Source organism: Bufo gargarizans, chromosome 2, assembly GCF_014858855.1.
Source record: "Bufo gargarizans isolate SCDJY-AF-19 chromosome 2, ASM1485885v1, whole genome shotgun sequence".
Classification (NCBI taxonomy): domain Eukaryota; kingdom Metazoa; phylum Chordata; class Amphibia; order Anura; family Bufonidae; genus Bufo; species Bufo gargarizans.
The window spans coordinates 716,257,219-716,279,136 of record NC_058081.1 but is presented as its reverse complement, the minus strand read 5'-3'; the positions used below and the strand labels follow the sequence as shown (position 1 = coordinate 716,279,136).

The 21,918-nt window shown below is 44.3% G+C and overlaps 1 protein-coding gene across 2 annotated transcripts in view; it reads right to left on the bottom strand.

Moving 5' to 3' along the window:
- Positions 1–21,918, bottom strand: part of LOC122929130 — a 68,558-nt gene that overhangs the window by 25,778 nt on the left and 20,862 nt on the right. For both annotated transcript variants that reach the window (XM_044282620.1, XM_044282621.1), the window contains one exon: positions 9,812–9,848. In XM_044282620.1, the coding sequence (XP_044138555.1) occupies positions 9,812–9,848 (37 nt within the window). The remainder of the gene's footprint in view (positions 1–9,811; positions 9,849–21,918) is intronic.

Sequence of the window (21,918 nt, the reverse complement as noted above, 5' to 3'; positions counted from 1 at the left end):
AACTCGGGTATATGGCCAATGGTTTCACAGCGCCCACCCTACTTCAGACTTCAAGGGAGTATCCATTGCCATTCATCATTCTATACCTTTTATACTACACCAGCAACTTACAGATGAAGAGGGTAGACTTCTTATCCTGAAAGGGAAGATTGCCTCGCGAAAATACACTTTAGCTAACCTATACGCCTCCAACAAGGCCACGGTCCAATGGCTTCTCAAAGCTTTGGATACCATTAAGCATTTTGCAGAGGGTCAGGTGATACTGGGCGCTGACCTTAATCTGGTTCTGAACCCGGAACTTGATTCCTCCACCGCCAAGTCACACATTGCTCAGAAACACATTAGCAGGCTACATAAAAAACTACAGAACTTGCAACTGATTGATATATGGAGAACTAGCAATCCCTATGTTAAAGACTATTCTTTTTTCTCTAATCCACACGGTTCCTATCAGAGACTTGACCACATCTTAATTTCTGCCTCTCGTTTGCCTGTCTCCAGCGCAGCCGAGATTGGGAACATTACCATCTCTGACCATGCTCCCTTCCACGTGACCCTCGCCTCCCTACCAAGAAGAGAATGGAACTGGAAACTCAACGAATCCCTGTTGAACAACAGACTACACATTGAACAGGTTAGATCTCATCTGGAGTTGTATTTCGAGACCAATTTCACCGCACACATCACATCTCCTATAGAATGGGAAGCCCATAAGGCATACATTAGAGGCTGCTTCATCTCTATTGGGACGAGGGTCAAAAAAGAGCAGCAGAAGGTCCTAGATTCCATACTAGACCAGATTTCTAAGATTGAAAAACTAAACAAATTGTCTGCATGTAAAAAAAAAACAGGATGAACTTGTGGAGCTCAGAACCCAGCTTAAGAAACTGTTAGCCCAGAAAGTGAGGAAGCAGTGGCTACACTTTCAGCACAAAGTGTATGCACATGGGGACAAAGGGGGCAAAATGATGTCAGCGATCTTAAAAAAGACTAAAAATTTGTCACACATTCCCAAAATAAGGAAGGCAGACGGAACCGTAACTCAAGAAACCCCTGAAATAGCTGAGGCTTTTCAAAAATTCTATGAAGACCTTTATAACCTAAATAAAGACAAACCCCCACACCATAACGAAACTAGGCGTACGCATATCTGAAACTTTCTAGACTCACTAAAGCTCCCGGTAGTACGCAAAGCGGACTTAGACTCCCTGACCACCCCAATCACACTAGAGGAAGTGAATTCCATTGTGAGCAGTTTCCCACCGGGAAAGAGCCCAGGACCGGACAGTCTACCTCTTCTCTACTATAAGACTTTTCAAGACATTTTATCACCCAGACTTACTGACGTATGTAACACGCTTTTACAAGGAGGCCAGTTGCCCAGGCAGACACAAGAATCTTATGTCACCCTCATACCCTCATACATAAAGATGGCAAAGACCCCCAGAACTGCGGAAGCTACAGGCCGATCTCCCTCTTGAATCTGGACCTGAAGATTTGGGCCAAAATCCTAGCAACCAGATTAGGCAAGCTTCTTCTCTACCTAATAGGCCCAGAACAGTCGGGATTCATCCAGGGTAGAGAGGGGAAAGACAACGCCCACAGAATCTTCCATGCAATTCATGCAGCTAAAACAAAAAGGTTCCCGTTGACTCTGTTAAGCATAGATGCGGAGAAGGCGTTTGACAGAGTCACCTGGAGCTTCATGGAAATGACACTAGGAAAATTCGCCATACCAGAACCTTTTATACACTCAATATTCACTCTCTATCAGCAACCTCATGCTAGGCTGAAGGTCAATGGCACGCTGTCTCCAACCTTTGAGATCTCAAACGGCACTAGGCAGGGGTGCCCATTGTCCCCCTCCCTATTCATCTTGGTTGTAGAAACGCTCATTCAGTTTGTCAGACAGACCCCTGGGATCAGAGGAGTTAGTCATGGTCAGACGGACTTGAAATGCACTGCTTTCACATATGATCTCTTATTTCTGGTGACTAACCCTGAGACAGGACTAAATCTCTTAACAGAAAAGATTGAGACCTTTAGCCAAATTTCAGACTTTAAGGTCAACCATTCTAAGTCCGAAATATTAAACATCTCATTCTCTGAATCACGAGCAATTTCCCTTCAGTCCCACCTTCCATTTCAGTGGACCAAGAGCCCTTTAAAATATCTTGGGATACTGATACCCAGAAACCTGGAGGATTTATTCAGATGCAACTTCACTCCCCTCAAAAGTGACATTTCACGATTGTTACAAAAGTACAATTTACCATATCTATCCTGGATGGGCCGGAAAAATGTGATTAAAGCCTATGTTTTTCCCAAGATCCTGTATGTAATGCAAATGGTACCGATCCACTTGCCAAAAACATTCTTCCAGGAGATAAGAAGAATCTTTTCTCAGTTCTTATGGAACGGAAAGAGATCTAGACTCTCACACAATCTCTTAGGCCTCATGCACACGGACGTTTTTTTTCACGGTCCGCAAAACGGGGTTCCGTTGGTCCGTGATCCGTGACCGTTTTTCCGTCCGTGGGTCTTCCTTGATTTTTGGAGGATCCACGGACATGAAAAAAAAGTCATTTTGGTGTCCGCCTGGCCGTGCGGAGCCAAACGGATCCGTCCTGAATTACAATGCAAGTCAATGGGGACGGATCCGTTTGATATTGACACAATATGGTGCCATTTCAAACGGATCCGTCCCCATTGACTTTCAATGTAAAGTCTGGAGTTCTGTTATACCATCGGATTGGAGTTTTCTCCAATCCGATGGTATATTTTAACTTGTAGCGTCCCCATCACCATGGGAACGCCTCTATGTTAGAATATACTGTCGGATATGAGCTACATCGTGAAACTCATTTCCGACAGTATATTCTAACACAGAGGCGTTCCCATGGTGATGGAGACGCTTCAGGTTAGAATATACAAAAAAACTGTGTACATGACTGTCCCCTGCTGCCAGGCAGCAGGGGGCAGACCCCCCCCCCCCCTGTTTTTAACTCATTGGTGGCCAGTGGGCCCCCCCTTCCCTGTTGTTAACTCGTTGGTGGCCAGTGTGCGCACCCCCCTCCCTCCCTCCCTCTATTGTTTTAATACATTGGGGCCAGTGTGCGCGCGCCCCCCCAACCCCCCCTCCCTCCCTCTATTGTTTTAATACATTGGGGCCAGTGTGCGCGGCCCCCCCAACCCCCCCTCCCTCCCTCTATTGTTTTAATACATTGGGGCCAGTGTGCGCACCCCCCCAACCCCAACCCCCCCTCCCTCCCTCTATTGTAATCATCATCGGTGGCAGCGGAGTAGAAGATTTTCATACTTACCTGGCTGCTGGCTGCTGCGATCTCTGTGTCCGGCCGGGAGCTCCTCCTACTGGTAAGTGACAGGTCTGTGCGGCGCATTGCTGTCACTTACCAGTAGGAGGAGCTCCCGGCCGGACGCAGACATCGCAGCAGCCAGCAGCCAGGTAAGTATGAAAATCTTCTACTCCGCTGCCACCGATGATGATTACAATAGAGGGAGGGAGGGGGGGGGGGGTTGGGGGGGTGCGCACACTGGCCCCAATGTATTAAAACAATAGAGGGAGGGAGGGAGGGGGGTGCGCACACTGGCCACCAACGAGTTAACAACAGGGGGGGGGGGGGCCGCACAATGATATTCAAACTGGGGAGGGGGGGGGGTCTGCCCCCTGCTGCCTGGCAGCCCTGATCTCTTACAGGGGGATATGATGGGGTTAATTGTACTATCATATCCCCCTGTAAGAGATCGGGTGCTGCCAGGCAGCAGGGGGCAGTCTTGTACAAAGTTTGCAGTGTATTCTAACTAGAAGCGTCCCCATCACCATGGGAACGCTTCTGTGTTAGAATATACTGTCGGAAATGAGTTTTCACGAAGTGAAAACTTAGATCAGAAAAAGCTTTTATGCAGACGGATCTTCGGATCCGTCTGTATGAAAGCAACCTACGGCCACGGATCACGGACACGGATGCCAATCTTGTGTGCATCCGTGTTCTTTCACGGACCCATTGACTTGAATGGGCCCGTGAACCGTTGGCCGTGAAAAAAATAGGACAGGTCATATTTTTTTCACGGCCAGGAAACACGGCTCACGGATGCGGCTGCCAAACGGTGCATTTTCCGATTTTTCCACGGACCCATTGAAAGTCAATGGGTCCGTGAAAAAAAACGGAAAACGGCACAACGGCCACGGATGCACACAACGGTCGTGTGCATGAGGCCTTAGTCAGACAGAAAGTTAGAGGAGGTTTGGGCCTACCGGACGTCTCAAAATATTACCAGGCTTTTCAGCTAAACAGATGGCTAGAGTCAGTAGATCCAAAGAGACAACCGGATGTTCATGATTTAATGCAACAAAATGTAGGACCCATGCTCCAGAGACTCCTCTGGTTACCTGACACAAGCCACGATAGGAGCAAGGATCTCGACCCCCTATTGAAAGGGATCAGAGAGACCTTGAAAGAGCTTAACAATACACTAGCTCCTAGCCCATCTCCACTGTTGTCAGCAAACCTCATTTCTGACCTACTAGGTAAAGGCAGCGATATTCACCCGGAAATCTGGTCTTCTTTAACCCAAACTAGAATAGGCGACTTATTCCCGGACACAGAAGCAGCCATATTAAGCAGACTCCCGGAACGAATCAAGGACTCACCAGGCTTTTTCCTAACAAAAGCATACTTAGGTGCTGTGTGCGGTGGACTGGGAAAGAGGTAAACACCAGGTAGATCGTTAATAGTGTTGATCACGAATATTCGAATTTTTATCGCAAATATTTCGAATATAGTTATATATTCGCAATTTCGAATATTCGATTTTTTTTCCGATTTTTATTTATTTTTTAATCAGTACACATGATCCCTTCCTGCTTCTAGCTTGTGGGCCAATAAGAAGGCTGCAATATACTTGACTTTAGGAGTAGTGATGAGCGGCAGGGGTCATATTCGAAAATGCACAATTTTTTTTTCTTGAAAAAATCGGCAAGGTAATGATTGTGTAATATGCGAATTTTCGTAATTCGAATTTTCGGATTCACATTTTTATTGCGAATTTTTCAACTTTTAGACAAAGATTATAGCACTATATTAGCTAAATTGCTCTATATTCGTTTTTTTTCGAATATTCGCTATATTGCTATATATTCTTGTTTTAGAATATTACAAATATTCATAAAAAACGAAGTTATAGCAATATAGCGAATATTCGAAAAAAAACGAATATATAGCAATTTAGCTAATATAGTGCTATAATCTTCTTTGTCTAATAGTTGTAATTTTTTTCTCATCTGAAGTTCAGATTGGAAAAAAATTACAACTATAAAAAAAAGATTATAGCACTATATTAGCTAAATTGCTCTATATTCGTTTTTTTCGAATATTCGCTATATTGCTATATATTACGAATATTCGAAAAAACTGTTATAGCAATATAGCGAATATTCAAAAAATTTATTATAGAGCAATTTAGCTAATATAGTGCTATAATCTTCTTTGTCTAATAGTTGTAAGTTGAAAAATTCGCAATAAAAATTCGAATCCGAAAATTCGAATTACGAAAATTCGCATGTTACACAATCATTACCTTGCCGATTTTTTTAAAGAAAAAAAATAAAAAATCGCGAATTTTCGAATATTCTAAAAAAATATTCGTGAAATATCGCGAATTCGAATATGATCCCTGCCGCTCATCACTAATCGTTAACTGACTTTGAAAAGATAATACTCTCTCCACTCCCTAAGCAGAGGAGAATCCAATCACTCTATGCTCTGGTGGGAGCTGAGGCAAAAAAACCACTACGTCAGGAGGGAATGGGAGCGAGAACTTGATACTGTCTTCTCTGATCAGGATCTCAAAAAGATTCTAGCATTCTCACATGGTACGTCGCCGTGCACACGCCTACAGGAAAACCACTTCAAGCTTCTTACCAGATGGTATAGAACTCCGGAGTTCTTACATAGATGGGGTGTGTCCCCTGATCGACTGTGCTAGAGATGTGGCAGAGGTACAGGTTCACTATCTCACATATGGTGGTCGTGCCCACTGATCATACCCTTCTGGGAAAATATCTCCAAGATAATTAAAAAAGTTACCATCCCTGAATTCAAGATCACAGCAGAAATGGTTTTCTTTTCCCTACCAACTGATCTTTACAGGCCATCTAAACGCAATTTAGTGACCCATCTCATTTCGGCAGCTAAGGCCATTATCCCTCTCCACTGGAGAAACACTGATACCCCTTCCATACAGGAATGGGAAGCCAAAGTCAATCAAATATCGAAGAAATGACGAGTTGGATTAATAGAAACCACGAGAAATTCTTAAAAACCTGGCAACCGTGGAGGACACTGAAAGAGGGTGGGCGAGGTGGTCTGAACTAGGGTTGGGCCGAGTATATGTTCAGAGACAAAGAACATCACGTAACCAGCAGGGCATACAGTCGCATGATCTCTTAGGATATTGATAGACTTAAATAAGTCTTACGAATAGGTGTAATTGATAGACGTAATAGTCTTACAAATGGGCGTATACATTTCCCCCTCCCCCTTCCTTTCCCCCCCCCCCTAATCTCTTCTTTCTTTCTCGTCTCAACTTCTCTTTCCATAGTATTTTCTTTACATCAATGTCTATGTCTTTTATTGCATATATGTAGCATATGACTTACATTTCGTCATATAGCCAGGATGACCCTAAATAGCCAGACTTATGGTACTTTGGATTTACGATTGTTTAATTGAATGTAGCATATAACTGTGTACCTTCCACAGCTTGGTTGGCTGACAATATTTGAGTGACTTTGACATTGCCGTATGTTATCCAATATTGTCATACCTGGAAAACCTGTAACCCCCTTTCTACAGATGTAAACTATTGCCTCCAGGATATCTTCTGTTTGTATCTTTATTGAAAATTCTGAAAATAAAGAATTTATAAAAAAAAAAAAAACTATAGTGTATTAGGACAACTAAGATCCCAAAATTGGGAAGAGAAAGCCCCTACCAGACAAACTGTACAAACATCGACAAAAGACCTACTTTGATAGGTCACCTGCAGGTCCCATCCACTACTACGCTTGAATATGGTGCGGTGGTGGAGCTGACCAACAAACAGACACTGTATAAAGACTACGGCGGTGTACCATAGGTTTATTAATATGCCAATAGGCAAGAGAAAAGAGGTAGATCTTACCGTTAGTAAACATCAGGACCCTGTAGTCCAATGCACAGGGGGGGGGAGGAGATTCTTATACTTGAATGCGTCCAAAGGAAGGGACATACAGTGTAGGAAGTGTAAGATACAAAAAACTTTTCAGAGACCCAAAAGTCCTTTTAACGACTATTGTGTGTGACAGCAGCAATATATATTTTTTACCGCATCCTGCGCTAAATAACGTGTAATAGGCCGCTGCTGAAAGTTAAATTATCCACGCCAAATCTCCTGTGTAAATTGGGCGCATCTAAAAAATATCAGTGACAGCCAGTGTACTTTTTCCAGAGACGGTGTTTGCTGCGCCAAATCTCCTGTGTAAATTGTACGCATCTAGAAAATATCTGACATCCAATGTACTTTTTCCGTAGACTGTGTTCGCTGCAGACAGTGACATTGGCTGCACCAAATCTCCTGTATAAAGTGTGCGCATCCTTAAAATATCAGTGACATCCAGTGAACTTTTTCCGTAGACGGTGTCTGCTGCAGACAGACATATTAGCTGTGCCACATCTGCACTGTAACGTGTGCCCTAAAGAAATGTATCTATGACATACAGTGTACTTTGTCAATAGACGGTGTCCACTTCTGACAGTGACATTACCAATGCCATTTCTCCAGTGTAACGTGTGCCCTCCTTACACCAACATCTGTCCCGTGACATCACATGTGCCCTGACCAATGCAATTAAAGGATAGGGTACTTATTCCAATAACAGGGCCTCTTAAGAGTCCTGTATTGTTATTTATCGTCACTACCTCCCCGAGTCGGGAGTGGGTAATTGGCGATCCTGCTGCCTTCCTTGAATGTGGTAGCCGTTTCTCAGGCTCCCTCTCTGGAATCAAACCCCGATTCCCCATTACCTGTGGTCACCATGGTAGGAGAAGAAAGTACCATTTAAAGTTGATAGGGCAGACATCCAAATGGATCGTTGATGTCACGGGGACGTGCGATCAGCCAGAAGCTATCTAGAGTCAACAAAGCGCCAGCAGGCCCTCGCCCATAATGTTTTGGATGGTCAGATCACCTGCAGGTCCTCGCATATAATGTTTTACAGGGTCAGCTCACCTGCAGGCCCTCGCATATAATTTTTTAGAGGGTCAGCTCACCTGCAGGCCCTCACCTACAAGTCCAGTCTCACTATCCAAGAGTTGACCAGACTATACAAGTCTGGTCAACACAATCCTCACCGCCGGGGGTAACGTAACTAGTTAGCACAGAGGAGTCTCGTTTGTTATCCTAATTAACCAGACAAATCGCTCCAGCAACTAAGAGCGTCCATGCACCAACACCCACAGAATCGAGAAAGAGCTATCAATCTGTCAATCCTTTCCGTGTCCGGGCCGGGTGAGGTTTCCCGTGTTGAGTCAAATTAAGCTGCAGGCTCCACTCCTGGTCAGTCAATTTCTTTAAGTTGGATCACCTTTCGGCATCGTTTATGGTCGGAACTACGACGGTATCTGATCGTCTTTGAACCTCCGACTTTTGTTCTTGATTAATGAAAACATTCTTGGCAAATGCTTTTGCTGTGGTTCGTATTGCGCCGGTCCAAGAATTTCACCGCTAGCGGCGCAATACGGAAGCCCCCGGCCATCCCTCTTAATCATGGCTCCAGTTCAGAAAACCAACTAAATTTTTGAAAGCACTTGCACTTTATATACAAGTAAATATACATGAAAGAATGTTTTCTAACAATTTTTCCTCTAAAATCGATTTTATCTTTGGTTTTGTGTGTATTATTGTCAGTCTGTAAAAGTGGCGTACTACTCGGACAACATCATTCCTAGAAGCGACTTGGGAGTCCAAGATGCATGCAGACATCCTCCCTATGCTGTTCTTGAACCCTTTCGGTGGTGTTGCCATCAATTTCTAAACTTTTCATATGAACCAGGCACCTTCCCCTCTGATTTAATGCTCGGGTTACTCCATTGACTTCTATTATACTCGAGCATCCCGATGTGTTCGTCCAGAGCACCCGAGCACCTGAGCACTTTGGTGCTCGATCAACACTATTAGTTTTTCATTTTAATCTAAAACAAAGCTTTAATAGTTATATGTGTGCTCTGCAATGCTACATTATCCCTGAAGGGGCAGCGCAGGGATTATGATGAAATACTCAGAGGATCTCCTCTTACCAGACATTATACATTTGGGACCCGCTCCTATCTTTAAAATGAAGTGAGCAGAGGGCACGCTGTGCATGTACAGCATCCTATACAACCACTGCTATTGGACTCTCAAAAGTAGCCTAGTGAGCAGGCTTGAGCACCTTCTGAAGACCTATAGCGTTGTGTGGATAACAAGTCACATTAGCTCGGCCACCTCTCCAGTTACCACTGTAGGACTTCTGATAATAACATGTTAGACTATTTTCAGAGGTTCCATAGTGGTGAAAGGAGGACGTGCAAGCTTGTTTTCCCTTCACCTTGGGGCTTCATTATGAAATAGGAGCAGGTCCCAGAAAGAGGACTTTCTGACATTGATGGCCTATCCTAGCGACAGGGGAACATCTCTATAAATGTATTGATTTTTCTCCCAAGAATAAATCTACTTGTTACATTACATGAAATACAAATATATGAATTCTTACCTCTGTTTTCTTTCTCGGGAGCAAAGACTTGCGTTTCCTGTGTTAAAAATGATAGATTTACGTACAGTAGTATTAAATTGTGACATCCTTCCAGAGCACTTGTACACCGTGATATGCTTTTATCCGTGGATTATTAGAACAGTCATGTAATTCCATTGGGGGAGATTTATCAAACTGGTGTGAAGTGGAAATGGCTTAGTTGTCCATGGCAATTAGTCAGATTCCACCTTACATTTTCTAAAGGAGCTGTCCAAAATTAAAGGTGGAATCTGATTGATTGCTATGGGCAACTAAGCCAATTTATCCCTTTTAGTAACATTTTATATATATATATATATACACACACCATATTTTTCTGCTTATAAGACGCACCTCTGTTTACTAAAACAACAGGAAAGAGTTACTTTGTATCTATTGCATCAATTAACTTATCAATCAATGCTCATTCTTTTTGTAATACCATTGGTTATGCTATATTAAGCAAATCAATCAACCCTCAGTACAGTTTAAGTGTACTTTCACATGAGCGGCAGGGGAGTCCGGCAGGCTGTTCCGGTGTGTGAACAGCCTGTCGGATCCGTCCTGCCGCTAGTTCACATGTGCCCCGTGACTGCTGCTCCGTCGCTATTGACTATAATGGGGGGCGGGGGCGGAGTTCTGGCGGCAGCACGGCAAGAGGCAGTCGGACTAAAAGTACGACATGCAGTACTTTTAGTCCGGCTGCCTTTCGCCGTGCGCTGCCGTGCTCCTGCCGGAACTCCGCCCCTGCCCCCCCATTATAGTCAAAAGGGACGGAGCGGCAGTCCAGGGGCACACGTGAACTAGCGGCAGGACGGATCCAACAGGCTGTTCACCCGCCGGAACAGCCTGCCGGACTCCCCTGCCGCTAGTGTGAAACTAGCCTAAGACTGTATTTTTTTTAACCCTTTCAACATTTTTTTTTAACCCTTTCAACATAAGCTTCTTCCATAACATATTTCTTTCTCAATTACTAACCTGTACAAAATCACATTATAAAACGTATCCAATAAAATCCATACATATTATAACCTCCCTTACAGTTCTAACCTACGCTGTATATATAATGATAATTTACCAAAGCCTGTAAACTATTAATAATTCTCTGCCAAATCTCTTCTAGCATCTCTTTGTTACTCAGTATGTCCCTCCATAAAAATGTGTGCCTTCATTATCTCAGATACCTTACTTTTTTTATTAACCTATACATTATATATATATATATATATATATATATTTATATATATATATATATATATATATATATATATAAATATAATTTTGCTACACTATGTCAAGAGATGCCTATCTTATGTAAGTCTATGGATTACTCACTTATGGATGAGATGTGAAGTCCAACCTGTCAAGGGTTTTGCTAGCATATCATGATATTGCATTGAATAAGATTTTGGGGGAATTGGAATCATTAACCAATTTTAAGAAAAAGTAAAAGAGGGTACATCTGTTAAAAGGGAGCAAGTCTGCATTGATATGCTGGGTGAGTCCCCAGAGTTATTAGCTGCTGATTTATAATTTCTCCTGAATGCTTGTCTGTACTTTCAGTGAGTGCTGTGTGCAGAATCTTCTGTGTATCCTGTGATATACACTGCCTGTCCAAAAAATATTCACCACCTGGATTTAACTAAGCAAATAGTTATGAGCCTTCTATTGGATAATTACTGCATGGGCGATTATCTTTCAGCTGGCAATAAGTTATTTAACCCCAACTCGTGCAATGAGTTGTTTCTCATTTCTTAAACAACCCGGTCGAAAGAGACATCTCGTGGTCATGGAAAAGATGTTAGTCTGTTTGAGAAGGGTTAAATCATTGGCATGCATTAAGCAGAGAAAACATATAAGGATATTGCAGAAACTACTAAAATTGGGTTAAGAACTGTCCAACGCATTATTAAAAACTGGAAGGATAGTGGGGACCCATTGTATTCGAGAAAGAAATGTGGTGGGAATAAAATTCTGAATGATCATGATCGGCGATCACTTAAACGTTTGGTTAAATCAAAGAAAAACAACAGTAGAACTCAGGGCTATGTTTAATAGTGAAAGTAAGAGCATTTCCACAAGCACAATGCAAAGGGAACTCAAGGGATTGGGACTGAACAGTTGTGTAGCCGTAAGAAATCAGTGAGGAAAACCAGAAAAAAAAGGCTTCATTTTGCTAGGGAGCATAAAAATTGGACTCTGGAGCAATGGAAGAAGGTCATGTGGTCTGATGAGTCCACATTTACCCTGTTCCAGAGTGATGGGCGCATCAGGGTTTGAAGAGAGGCAGATGAAGTGATGCACCCATCATGCCTAGTGCCTCCTGTACCAGCCTGTGGAGGCAGTGCTATGATCTGGGGTTGCTGCAGTTGGTCAGGTCTAGTATGTGCTCCAAGAATGAGGTCAGCGACTACCTGAACATACTGAATGACCAGGTTATTCCATCAATAGATTTGTTCTTCCCTGATGGCACGGGCATATTCCAAGATGACAATGCTAGGATTCATCGGGCTCAAATTGTGAAAGAGAGTGGTTCAGGGAGCATGAGACATCATTGTCACACATGGATTGGCAACCACAGAGTCCAGACCTTAACCCCATTGAGAATATTTGGGATGTGCTGGAGAAGGCTTTGCGCAGCAGTCAGACTCTACCATCATCAATGCAAGATCTTGGTGAAAAATGAATGCAGCACTGGATGGAAATAAATCTTGTGACATTGCAGAAGCTTATCGAAACAATGCCGCAGCGAATGCCTGCCATATTTAAAGCTAAAGGCGGTCCAATGAAATATTAGTGTGTTACCTTTTTTTTAGTGGCGACTTATTTTTGGGACAGGCAGTGTATAACCTACATGTATAGTGCAGGCATTATGTATTTAGTGCATATACAATGGCAGAATTGCTTTTTATACACTCTCTACTCAAAAAGAAAAGAAGATAATAAAAGGTAATCAGTATTTTATTTTTATGCAAAAATACTATATAATCTGTCCCTGAAAATAAATGAATAAACCACATTGACAAAAAAAAAACGTAAAATGTCTTAAAATGCAAATACATGAAAACTATTCTAATCCCACAAGATGTGCTATTAATGTGTAAAAAATAAAAATAAAAAATTAGCAGTAAAACCTTACAGCACATTTGCTATCACAGTAATCATACCAAACCACAGAATGAGGCTAGGGCTACATGAGCGACAACTGTCGCAGCTAGGATTGCAGAATAGCGGTGATCCCATGGAAATAAATAGGTTTGGAGCGCAAGTTGAAAAATCCAGGAGTGTTGGATTTTTTAATACTTGCCCTGCAATCCCATTCATGTCTTTGGGATCACCGCTACTCTGCTCCAGGCTGTGACGGCTGTCGTGTGCCCTGTGTTACCCTGGCTTAACAGGAATGTGTTATTTATGCTGCAGAGTGAATGGCACAGATTGAAAATGATAAGGGAATTTTCTTTTTTTTTGTCAATTTTTTTTATTTTATAATTCTGCACAAATAGAGTAAAAGGGGTTGTCTGGAATTTTCTAAAATGTGGCTGATTAAGCAATGTGATAAATAAGATTTGAATTGTAGATGAGTGAATCAAATCCACCAAGGTGGAATTCAATCCGAATTTCAGGATAAATTTGATTTGCCGCAAAGACGAATTTCCTCGTGCTTTGTGGTAGCGAATCGATTTTACTTTGAATAAAAAAACATACTTACAGATGTAGAAGGGTTAACACACAAACTCTTAACTCAAATTTCTTAACGTTTCATAATGTTTGCTTAATGCATTTAGTTTAGATAACACGTCTCATAAAGCATGTGTGTTAACTCTACTACATCTGTACCTCCTCCATTTGCTTTCAACGGGCCGGCCGCCGTCATCTTGATTGAAGATCTCGGCTGAAATCCTGTGCACGGTGACTCATGATATCACTACATTGGCTGGCGTGATGATGTCATCTTGGGCCGTGTGAGATCTTCAAGCTAGATTGCGGTGGCCGGCCCGTCACGGGCAAATGAAGGCGGTGAGTTTGATTAATATTTTTTTTATTTATATTAGTTTTACAGTTTTTACAAACAGATGCCGCAATCATGTATGAACGCAGCATCTGAGGGGTGCAATGACGGGCATCTGAGGGGTACAATGACGGGGGCCGCGCTATCGCAGCTCCCTGTCATTGTACCCGCTACTTACAAAAAAATGCGCTTTGTGAGGAAGTAATTCGGCACAAAGCTAATTTTTTGTAAAATTTGGCGAAGCAGACAAATCAAACTTTCTAAAACTTTGCTCATCTCTTATAAATTTTATTCCACTGACACATGCTGACAATCCCTGATCTCCGTGGTGGCAAGTGACTATTGGGGACCTTGATTGGCTGCAGGATAGGCAGAGACTACTCTGAGCCAAATCAGATGTTATTCCTCTGACATTTCCCCCTCCTCATTTTACAGCCACAGAGAAAGATACTGCAGCTGCATCCCCCTCTGCCCCCTCCTTGGCTAGAATGTAAAGTTTTTCAATAGGGGATATTCTGCATTTCCGCAACAGAAAATCAGTTCCATTTATCTGAACAGGGTTGTTCTGGTAGGAAGTACTTGGATTTCTGTACACCTCAGTCGGACTATTGGGACAGTTGTGAGACAGAAATTTCTGCAGAATTTTCTTCATAAAAATGTATTTTTAAACATTTTTTTATTCACCAACAGAAGGGTTTTTGCAGGCTAAAGAGATTTCTAAACATTTGCATGGATCCTGCAGACAGGGCAAGAGGTGCTACCAGGGGTGAACCTATCATCTGTGCAACTGCACAGCGGCCCAATAAGAAAGCGGGCCTCCTGCCATCAACCTGTTAAAGGGGTATTCCCATCTTCATGATCAGGTTTCAAATGTTTACACTGATCCCATACTTCATTTTTCTAAATTGCTTCTATTATTTATAATGCACCCATTTAGCTAAATTGCCTTCCCACCGATCCATTGTTTACACTTGGCAACCCATAGATACGGCCACCGCTCCAGGGCCGCATCTATGTGCCGCGCTTGCGCAGACCGCACTTACTTTTCACCCAGGCAGCCGATCATTCCCACGAGAGAGCGCACGTCTGCTACAGAGCCACGCATGCGCTCCCCATCTTTCTTCAGGGGAGAGAATTGAGAAACATTAGCGGAGGAGCAGGGGCTTTGTGATCTATTGGCAGCTCCCAGCGCAGCCCTGATGTCCTCTGTGAGTGGTGAAGAGATCGGGGTGCGCTCCTGTTTATAACTAGGAACTTTGTATCGGGTGAGGGCAGCTGCCAGCTGAGCCGGAGAGGCGGGGGAGGGTAGTGCAGAGAGGAGATCCCGGGGAGAGAAGTCTCGCTGCTGCCACAGTCCAGGATTTTGACCCTGAAACACAGGTGTCAGTGACAAATAATCATGATAATGGGCAGGAGAGGCTGTGAGTAATGGACTGTTTATATTTATGAGGTCTCCGTACAGATAGCGAGCTCAGTCAATGCAGCAAGAACCCCCCCCCCCCCATAAGGATTATAAAAGTGCAGTTTAACCCCTTAAAGGGTTTCTACCACCTCATTTGGACCTGCTAGTGTCTGCTCTACCTAACCATGCTATTCTAAGACCTCTGTATTCCGCCCCGCTCGTCCGTCAAGCCCGTCCATCTCCTTTAGATTGCCAGCCTCCATCTCATTCGTTCGCCGAATTCTCGCGCCTGCGTCTGTATTCAGCGCAGGCGCAGTGACTGTCTGAACGCTCCCTGCGCCGACATCTCCACTGCGCCGATTACGTCCGAGTGCTCCGAGGAACAGACGGCGCAGACGCAGTGGAGATGCCGGCGCAGGGAGCATTCAGACAGTCACTGCGCCTGCGCTGAATACAGACGCACACAGACAGAGCCTCTAGGTGCTGAAAAGACGCCCCCATAGCACCCAGAGGCTCAATTGCATAGCAATAAAAGTAGTTTTTTTTTTTGTGTAACGGCTGCACACAAAGGTCTTAGAATAGCATGGTTAGGCCCCATGCACACGGCCGTTGTTCACAGCCGCGCGCGGGCCGTGGAACCGCGGCCTGGATCCCTCCTGAGAGCAGGAGCGCACGGCGTCACTGGTTGCTATGACGCCGTGCGCTCCCTGCTGCCGGCACAGTACAGTAATACACTGGTATAGATCATACCAGTATATCACTGTATTGCGGCGGCAGCAGGGAGCGCACGGCGTCATAGCAACCAGTGACGCCGTGCGCTCCTGCTCTCAGGAGGGATCCAGGCCGCGGTTCCACGGCCCGCGCACGGCTGTGAACAACGGCCGTGTGCATGGGGCCTTAGGTAGAGCAGACATAGGTCCAAATGAGGTGGTAGAAACCCTTTAACCACCGACACGCCAGTGAAGACTAGAACCAGTAATAATTAATCGGGCCAAACAGTGCGGCTATAGGCTGAACGCTGTGTATAGGGGAGGCCGCAGGATCCTCGCCATGGGATCCAACTACAGATTAGGGGATTGCATTCTAAGCAATTTCCTTGTATAATAAGGGTGGAGGAGTAATAGCAGAGCAGCTGGCAGAGCCATCCTGCCGCCATTTACAGAATACAGGCTGCCCTAAACAGCACTCGCTAGACGGTGAAGGGCACAATGCCACCCGGTTCTGTGCTGGTATTATTCCTGCGTGTAAAGGGGCCACTCTGATAATAATGTTCTATGAGGCAACTACTCAGAAACAGGTTTTTTTTTTTATTTGGGTTGGGGGGGAGGCTTTTTTATAACTCTTGGTGCGTTTTTTTGAGTCCATGCCATTTTTTTCAAGCCTTTTCCCATAAACTTTCCTACTAGAATAAAATGACTAAAAGAAAAGTATAAAAAAAAATGTGAACAAAAACTGCGGCAACAATAAGCTGCTGTTCAGCCACAGTACTAATGGTGAAGGAAATGGACGGAATTAGCAGAGATGTGTATGTGGCGGTTTAGAATCAATGCATGTGAAAGATAGAATCAGATGTAGCAGAGCTGAATGAGCTGCTGTTCAGCCACAGTACTAATGGTGAAGGAAATAGACGGAATTAGCAGAGATGTGTATGTGGCGGTTTAGAATCAATGCTGGTGAAAGAGACACAGATGAAGCAGAGCTGTATATGTCGCAGGTCAGCATCAATGCTGGTGAAAGAGAAACAGATGTAGCAGAGCTGAATATGCGGGTGTTCTGACACAGTGCTGTTTGAAGAGAGAAACAGATGTAGTAGAGCTGAATATGCGGCTGTTCTGACGCAGTGCTGGTTGAATAGAAAAACAGATGTAGCAGAGCTGTATATGTGGCAGGTCAGCATCAATGCTGGTGAAAGAGAAACAGATGTAGTAGAGCTGAATATGCGGCTGTTCTGATACAGTGCTGTTTGAAGAGAGAAACAGATGTAGTAGAGCTGAATATTCGGCTGTTCTGATACAGTGCTGTTTGAAGAGAGAAACAGATGTAGTAGAGCTGAATATTCGGCTGTTCTGATACAGTGCTGTTTGAAGAGAGAAACAGATGTAGTAGAGCTGAATATGCGGCTGTTCTGATACAGTGCTGTTTGAAGAGAGAAACAGATGTAGTAGAGCTGAATATGCGGCTGTTCTGATACAGTGCTGTTTGAAGAGAGAAACAGATGTAGTAGAGCTGAATATGCGGCTGTTCTGATACAGTGCTGTTTGAAGAGAGAAACAGATGTAGTAGAGCTGAATATGCGGCTGTTCTGATACAGTGCTGTTTGAAGAGAGAAACAGATGTAGTAGAGCTGAATATGCGGCTGTTCTGATACAGTGCTGTTTGAAGAGAGAAACAGATGTAGTAGAGCTGAATATGCGGCTGTTCTGATACAGTGCTGGTTGAAGAAATAAACAGACAGATGTAGCAGAGCTGTATATGAAGCTTTTCAGACACTGGAGAAGACACATGTAGCTGAGCTGTATATGCATCTATACAGATACATAGTGTGAGGTTTATACACAACTGGAGCACAGCTGTAATGGAAACAAATCTGCATCAGTGCTGGTGGGTGGGGGTTGGTCAAGCTTTTGGGCTAATGTATAATATGGAATTATAGTTTTTAATGCACAGAATGGGTTTGTAAAAGATCAGACAGATATTTTATGTGTAAAACTGTGCACTGAGCTCCCTTCACATGGCTCTGAGTGACCGTTCCCCTCAGACACTGCAGACTGATGAGTCATACTCTTCACATGAACGAGCACGCAGGACTCAGCTCTCAGTGTGATGTCATAAGGAGGCGTGGCCGTCCTTCACTCTAGCTGCCTAAGCCCGCCCAGCCTTATCTGCAGAAAAGCAGGAAGTTACCAGCTAGCTGGCAGCAATTGAGAATGAAGTAGCAAGATGGGAATACCCCTTTAAGCATCGTCCTACTGTCCATTGGATTGCATTTAAGGAACTGAATTGATGAGTTTCAAGGGTCATAACTAGTGGATTGTTAGAGAGAGTTACATAAGGGGGCAAACTATGATCAGGTAATGCAGAAGTCAAAGCAGAAGTTCATTTGCAATCACTTGTTCATCATAATTCTTACTAAAGGAGGAAATTATGAAAACTTGGCCTTTGTTTGCTGGTTACATGTTGCACAATGTTTTCATCTATCCTCCTGTAACCATAAATATAATATGTACACTATAGTGATGACACGTACATTCTAAAGGAGAACCTGATGGGCCAAAAAAGGCTAAAGTGGTTGTTAAAAAAAAGTTCTGTTTCCTTTTCAAATAAAGTGTCATCCCTATATATGACCTGTGTCTGATATTAAGGGGTTTCTGTAACTTGTTAGATGAGGAAACATTGTATCTTGCTGGTATTGGATACTTGAATTGGGGCAATGAAAATAACATAGCAGAGCCTGCTCACCTCTATCCATAACTCTGAACATCTTTGTCTGCCGAGTCAATGTGAGACAAGGTTAGGAAAGGGTAGGGTTATGACAGATGGAGATAGGAATACTTATTTTACTTAAAGAGTCTTTGTCAGCATGATCAACCCACAACATACAGCTTGGTAGGGTTGATCATAGTATTAAAAGCTATACCTTTATTATGACCTTTACCTGTGGCCCCATTGCTGAAAAAAGCACATTTTTATTTATTTTCTAATGACTTAACTGGAGCATAGAGTGGCCAGCCAAAGCCCTCGGATTACCAGTTTGTTAGACCCCCTTTTAGCTGTAGTCCTTCCCCCCTTCCTCTTGATTGTAGACATCAGGTAAAGCCATATCTTCTTGTGCCTACTCTACCAGTCTCAGCACTTGTTTGGTGTTCTTCTGCTACTCTCCAAGTGCTGAGACCTGTCATTTGTGCTTCTCTATATCTTTTTGGTCTTGACGCTTGCTCAATGCAGCAGGAGATACATTGCTCAAGTGCCAAGACTGGGAGATACAGTGCAAACACAGATGACAGGTCTCAGAAATTCTTCTGTGTTCTCCTTCTGCTCTATAAGTGCTGAGACCTGTCATCTGTGTTTACTCTGTATCTCCCGGTCTTGACCTGTGTTGTATCTCCTGGTCTCAGTGCTTGATCAGTGTATCTCCTGCTGCACTGAGCAAGTGCCAAAATCAGGAGATATAGCACAGCACATATGACAGGTCTCAGGGCTTGGACAGCAGCAGGAGAACATAAAACAAGCACTGAGACCAGGAGAGCAGACACAAGAAGACATATCTGGCGCTGTCAATCCATGGGAAGTAGGGAAAAACTTAAGTGTAGGGGAGTGACAAACAGGTGCTCCGAGGGCTTTGGCCAGCCTCTCATTGCTCCAGTTAGGTCACTAGCATGTAAAAAAAAATGTGTTTCTCGACTTCTGGTTCCGGCGCGCACATGGATAGCCACTAGTGAGAGGCTCTCCCCTCGACCGGCCCGAATTCCATAGAACCGCCGCCTACCGGGACTGAAAAGTACCCTCAGACCCCCCTAACAGGGTAGGGGGCCACCCATGGAAAAATTTGTGGTCAGAGGCGGTTCGCAGAAGGAGTTTCAGACAACACTCCCGCCAGGTGACGACCTGAAAGTCAGGGGCAAGATGGCGCCGGTAGCAGAGAAATGCCACAGGCTTACCCGCTCGACCTCGCAATCGACAAAGAGAAGCACTGAGGCCTCTGGTTCAGAAGATGAAGAGGGGGACTGTGGGCTCACCCCGAAAGATGAGTTAACGGCCTCATACAAAACTATGGCCATAGAAGTGGCTAAAAGCTTCCTTAGAAGCCACAGTCTCGATGGCCTTACAACAGCTGCAATCCGAAGTGGCGCACCAAACCTCCCAGATCACCGATGTGCAGCAGAGGGTGGCACTGGTCGAGGAAGAGCTGGAGAAGGCTCAAAACAATATCAGCGACCTCCTGCGCAATAATCAGTACCTGAGGGAGAAGATCGATGATTTAGAGAACCGTTCCAGGAGAAACAATTTACGGATCATCGGTCTCCCAGAATCGATCCCGCCGAAGCAGCTGGCGGACATTTGTGAGGTGGAGATTTCGCAAGCTCTGGGGCTAAGGGGCACATGCACAGTGGAGAGAGCACACAGTTTAGGACCGCCAGTATCGGCAGGTACGCAATCCAATAATGCACGGCCTAGAGCCGCGATAGTAAAGTATCTGAACTATGCCGCTAAAGAGGCCATACTGGCAAAATTTGGGCGCAATGTGCGGCCCTTAATGATTCGGGGCAACAAGATATTACTATTCAGTGACTACTCTGCGGAAGTGGCGAAGAGCAGGAGGGAATTTACTCCAGTTTGTTCCTCGCTAGCACAGAATAAGGTCAAGTTTGCTCTACTGTATCCTGCAACCCTGAGGATTTTTCGCCAAGACGGGACGATTGATATCTTTCTCTCACCTAGAGAAGCTACGGAGGCGCTTGAGTCGGATCCGTTGTTTTCCGATATTGTCCCGCCATCTTCCCAACGATCAACAGCTTCGTTCAGAGGAAGAGGAGCCAGTCAGAAGTCGGGGAGATCGGCGCCCAGATCTATGGAGCCAGAACAGCAGGAAGCTGACCCAAAATGAGAGTGGAAAATGCAGAGCGCTGTCAGTGTCTGACCGGGAAGCCCTGAAGGGACACGTGAGATAACAATGGACTCATGGTTCATTCATATTAGAGTGTATAGTTCTTTGTTTAATCTAATAATATGGGCTGGTGGGTGAAGCATAATAGGAGGAAGTAAATGAACCAGTTAGATGTTTGTAGTGACAACTGCTACATCATGAGATGTGCAAAAAAAGTGAAGTCGACAATATGTTTATGTTGTGGATTTGGGTTGGGAGGTATGGGTTGGGGGGAGGGGGAGGGAAGGGTGTGAACACTAATCTGGGTTTGGTTGGAGTGCTGATGCCTTTGTGCCATTATGTGAGATACCGTGGTTGTCTGTTCCGAATGGCTTCTCCTGCAGGGAGCACTAAAAAGAGAAATAACTATGCGAGTAGTCACGTGGAATGTTAAGGGCCTTCAGTCCCCCGCCAAACGTATGGCGGTTTTACGCCATCTTAAAAAACTCAGGGTTGATGTGGCGTTTCTGCAGGAGACCCATTTGGAAGAGGCAGATTTTTGGAGGTAGTGGGTTCACCCTCAGTGGGTAAGAAGGCGGGAATCATGATCCTGTTTCACAAACGTATGCGATATGAGGTCTCATCTATGTCAGCGGACAAGCAGGGGAGATGGATGCGACTATGTGTAGACTCACCGGCAGGTCGGATAGTTATGCATAATGTCTATGCCCCCAACACTTCCCAGACAGACTTTTACAAGTCCTTAGAGAGGGACATCCTGACAGAGGATTCACAAATGCTCTTGGTGGCGGGTGATTTCAATAGGGTACATAGTGAACAGGAAGATAGGAGGTGAGGGATTTCTGGAATCACTACTCAGCAAAATCGGGCCCAGACGTTACTCCCTCTAATACAAAATACGAGACTGTGTGATACATGGCGTTACCACCACCCAGTGGACCGCGAGTACACCCATTTTTCTCATGCCCAGGGGTCATGGTTCTGGATTGACTACCTCCTGACATCACCGAGATTGCTGGCTAGAGTCAAATTGGTAGAAATTTCCGATCTGTTAATCTCAGATCATGCCCCAG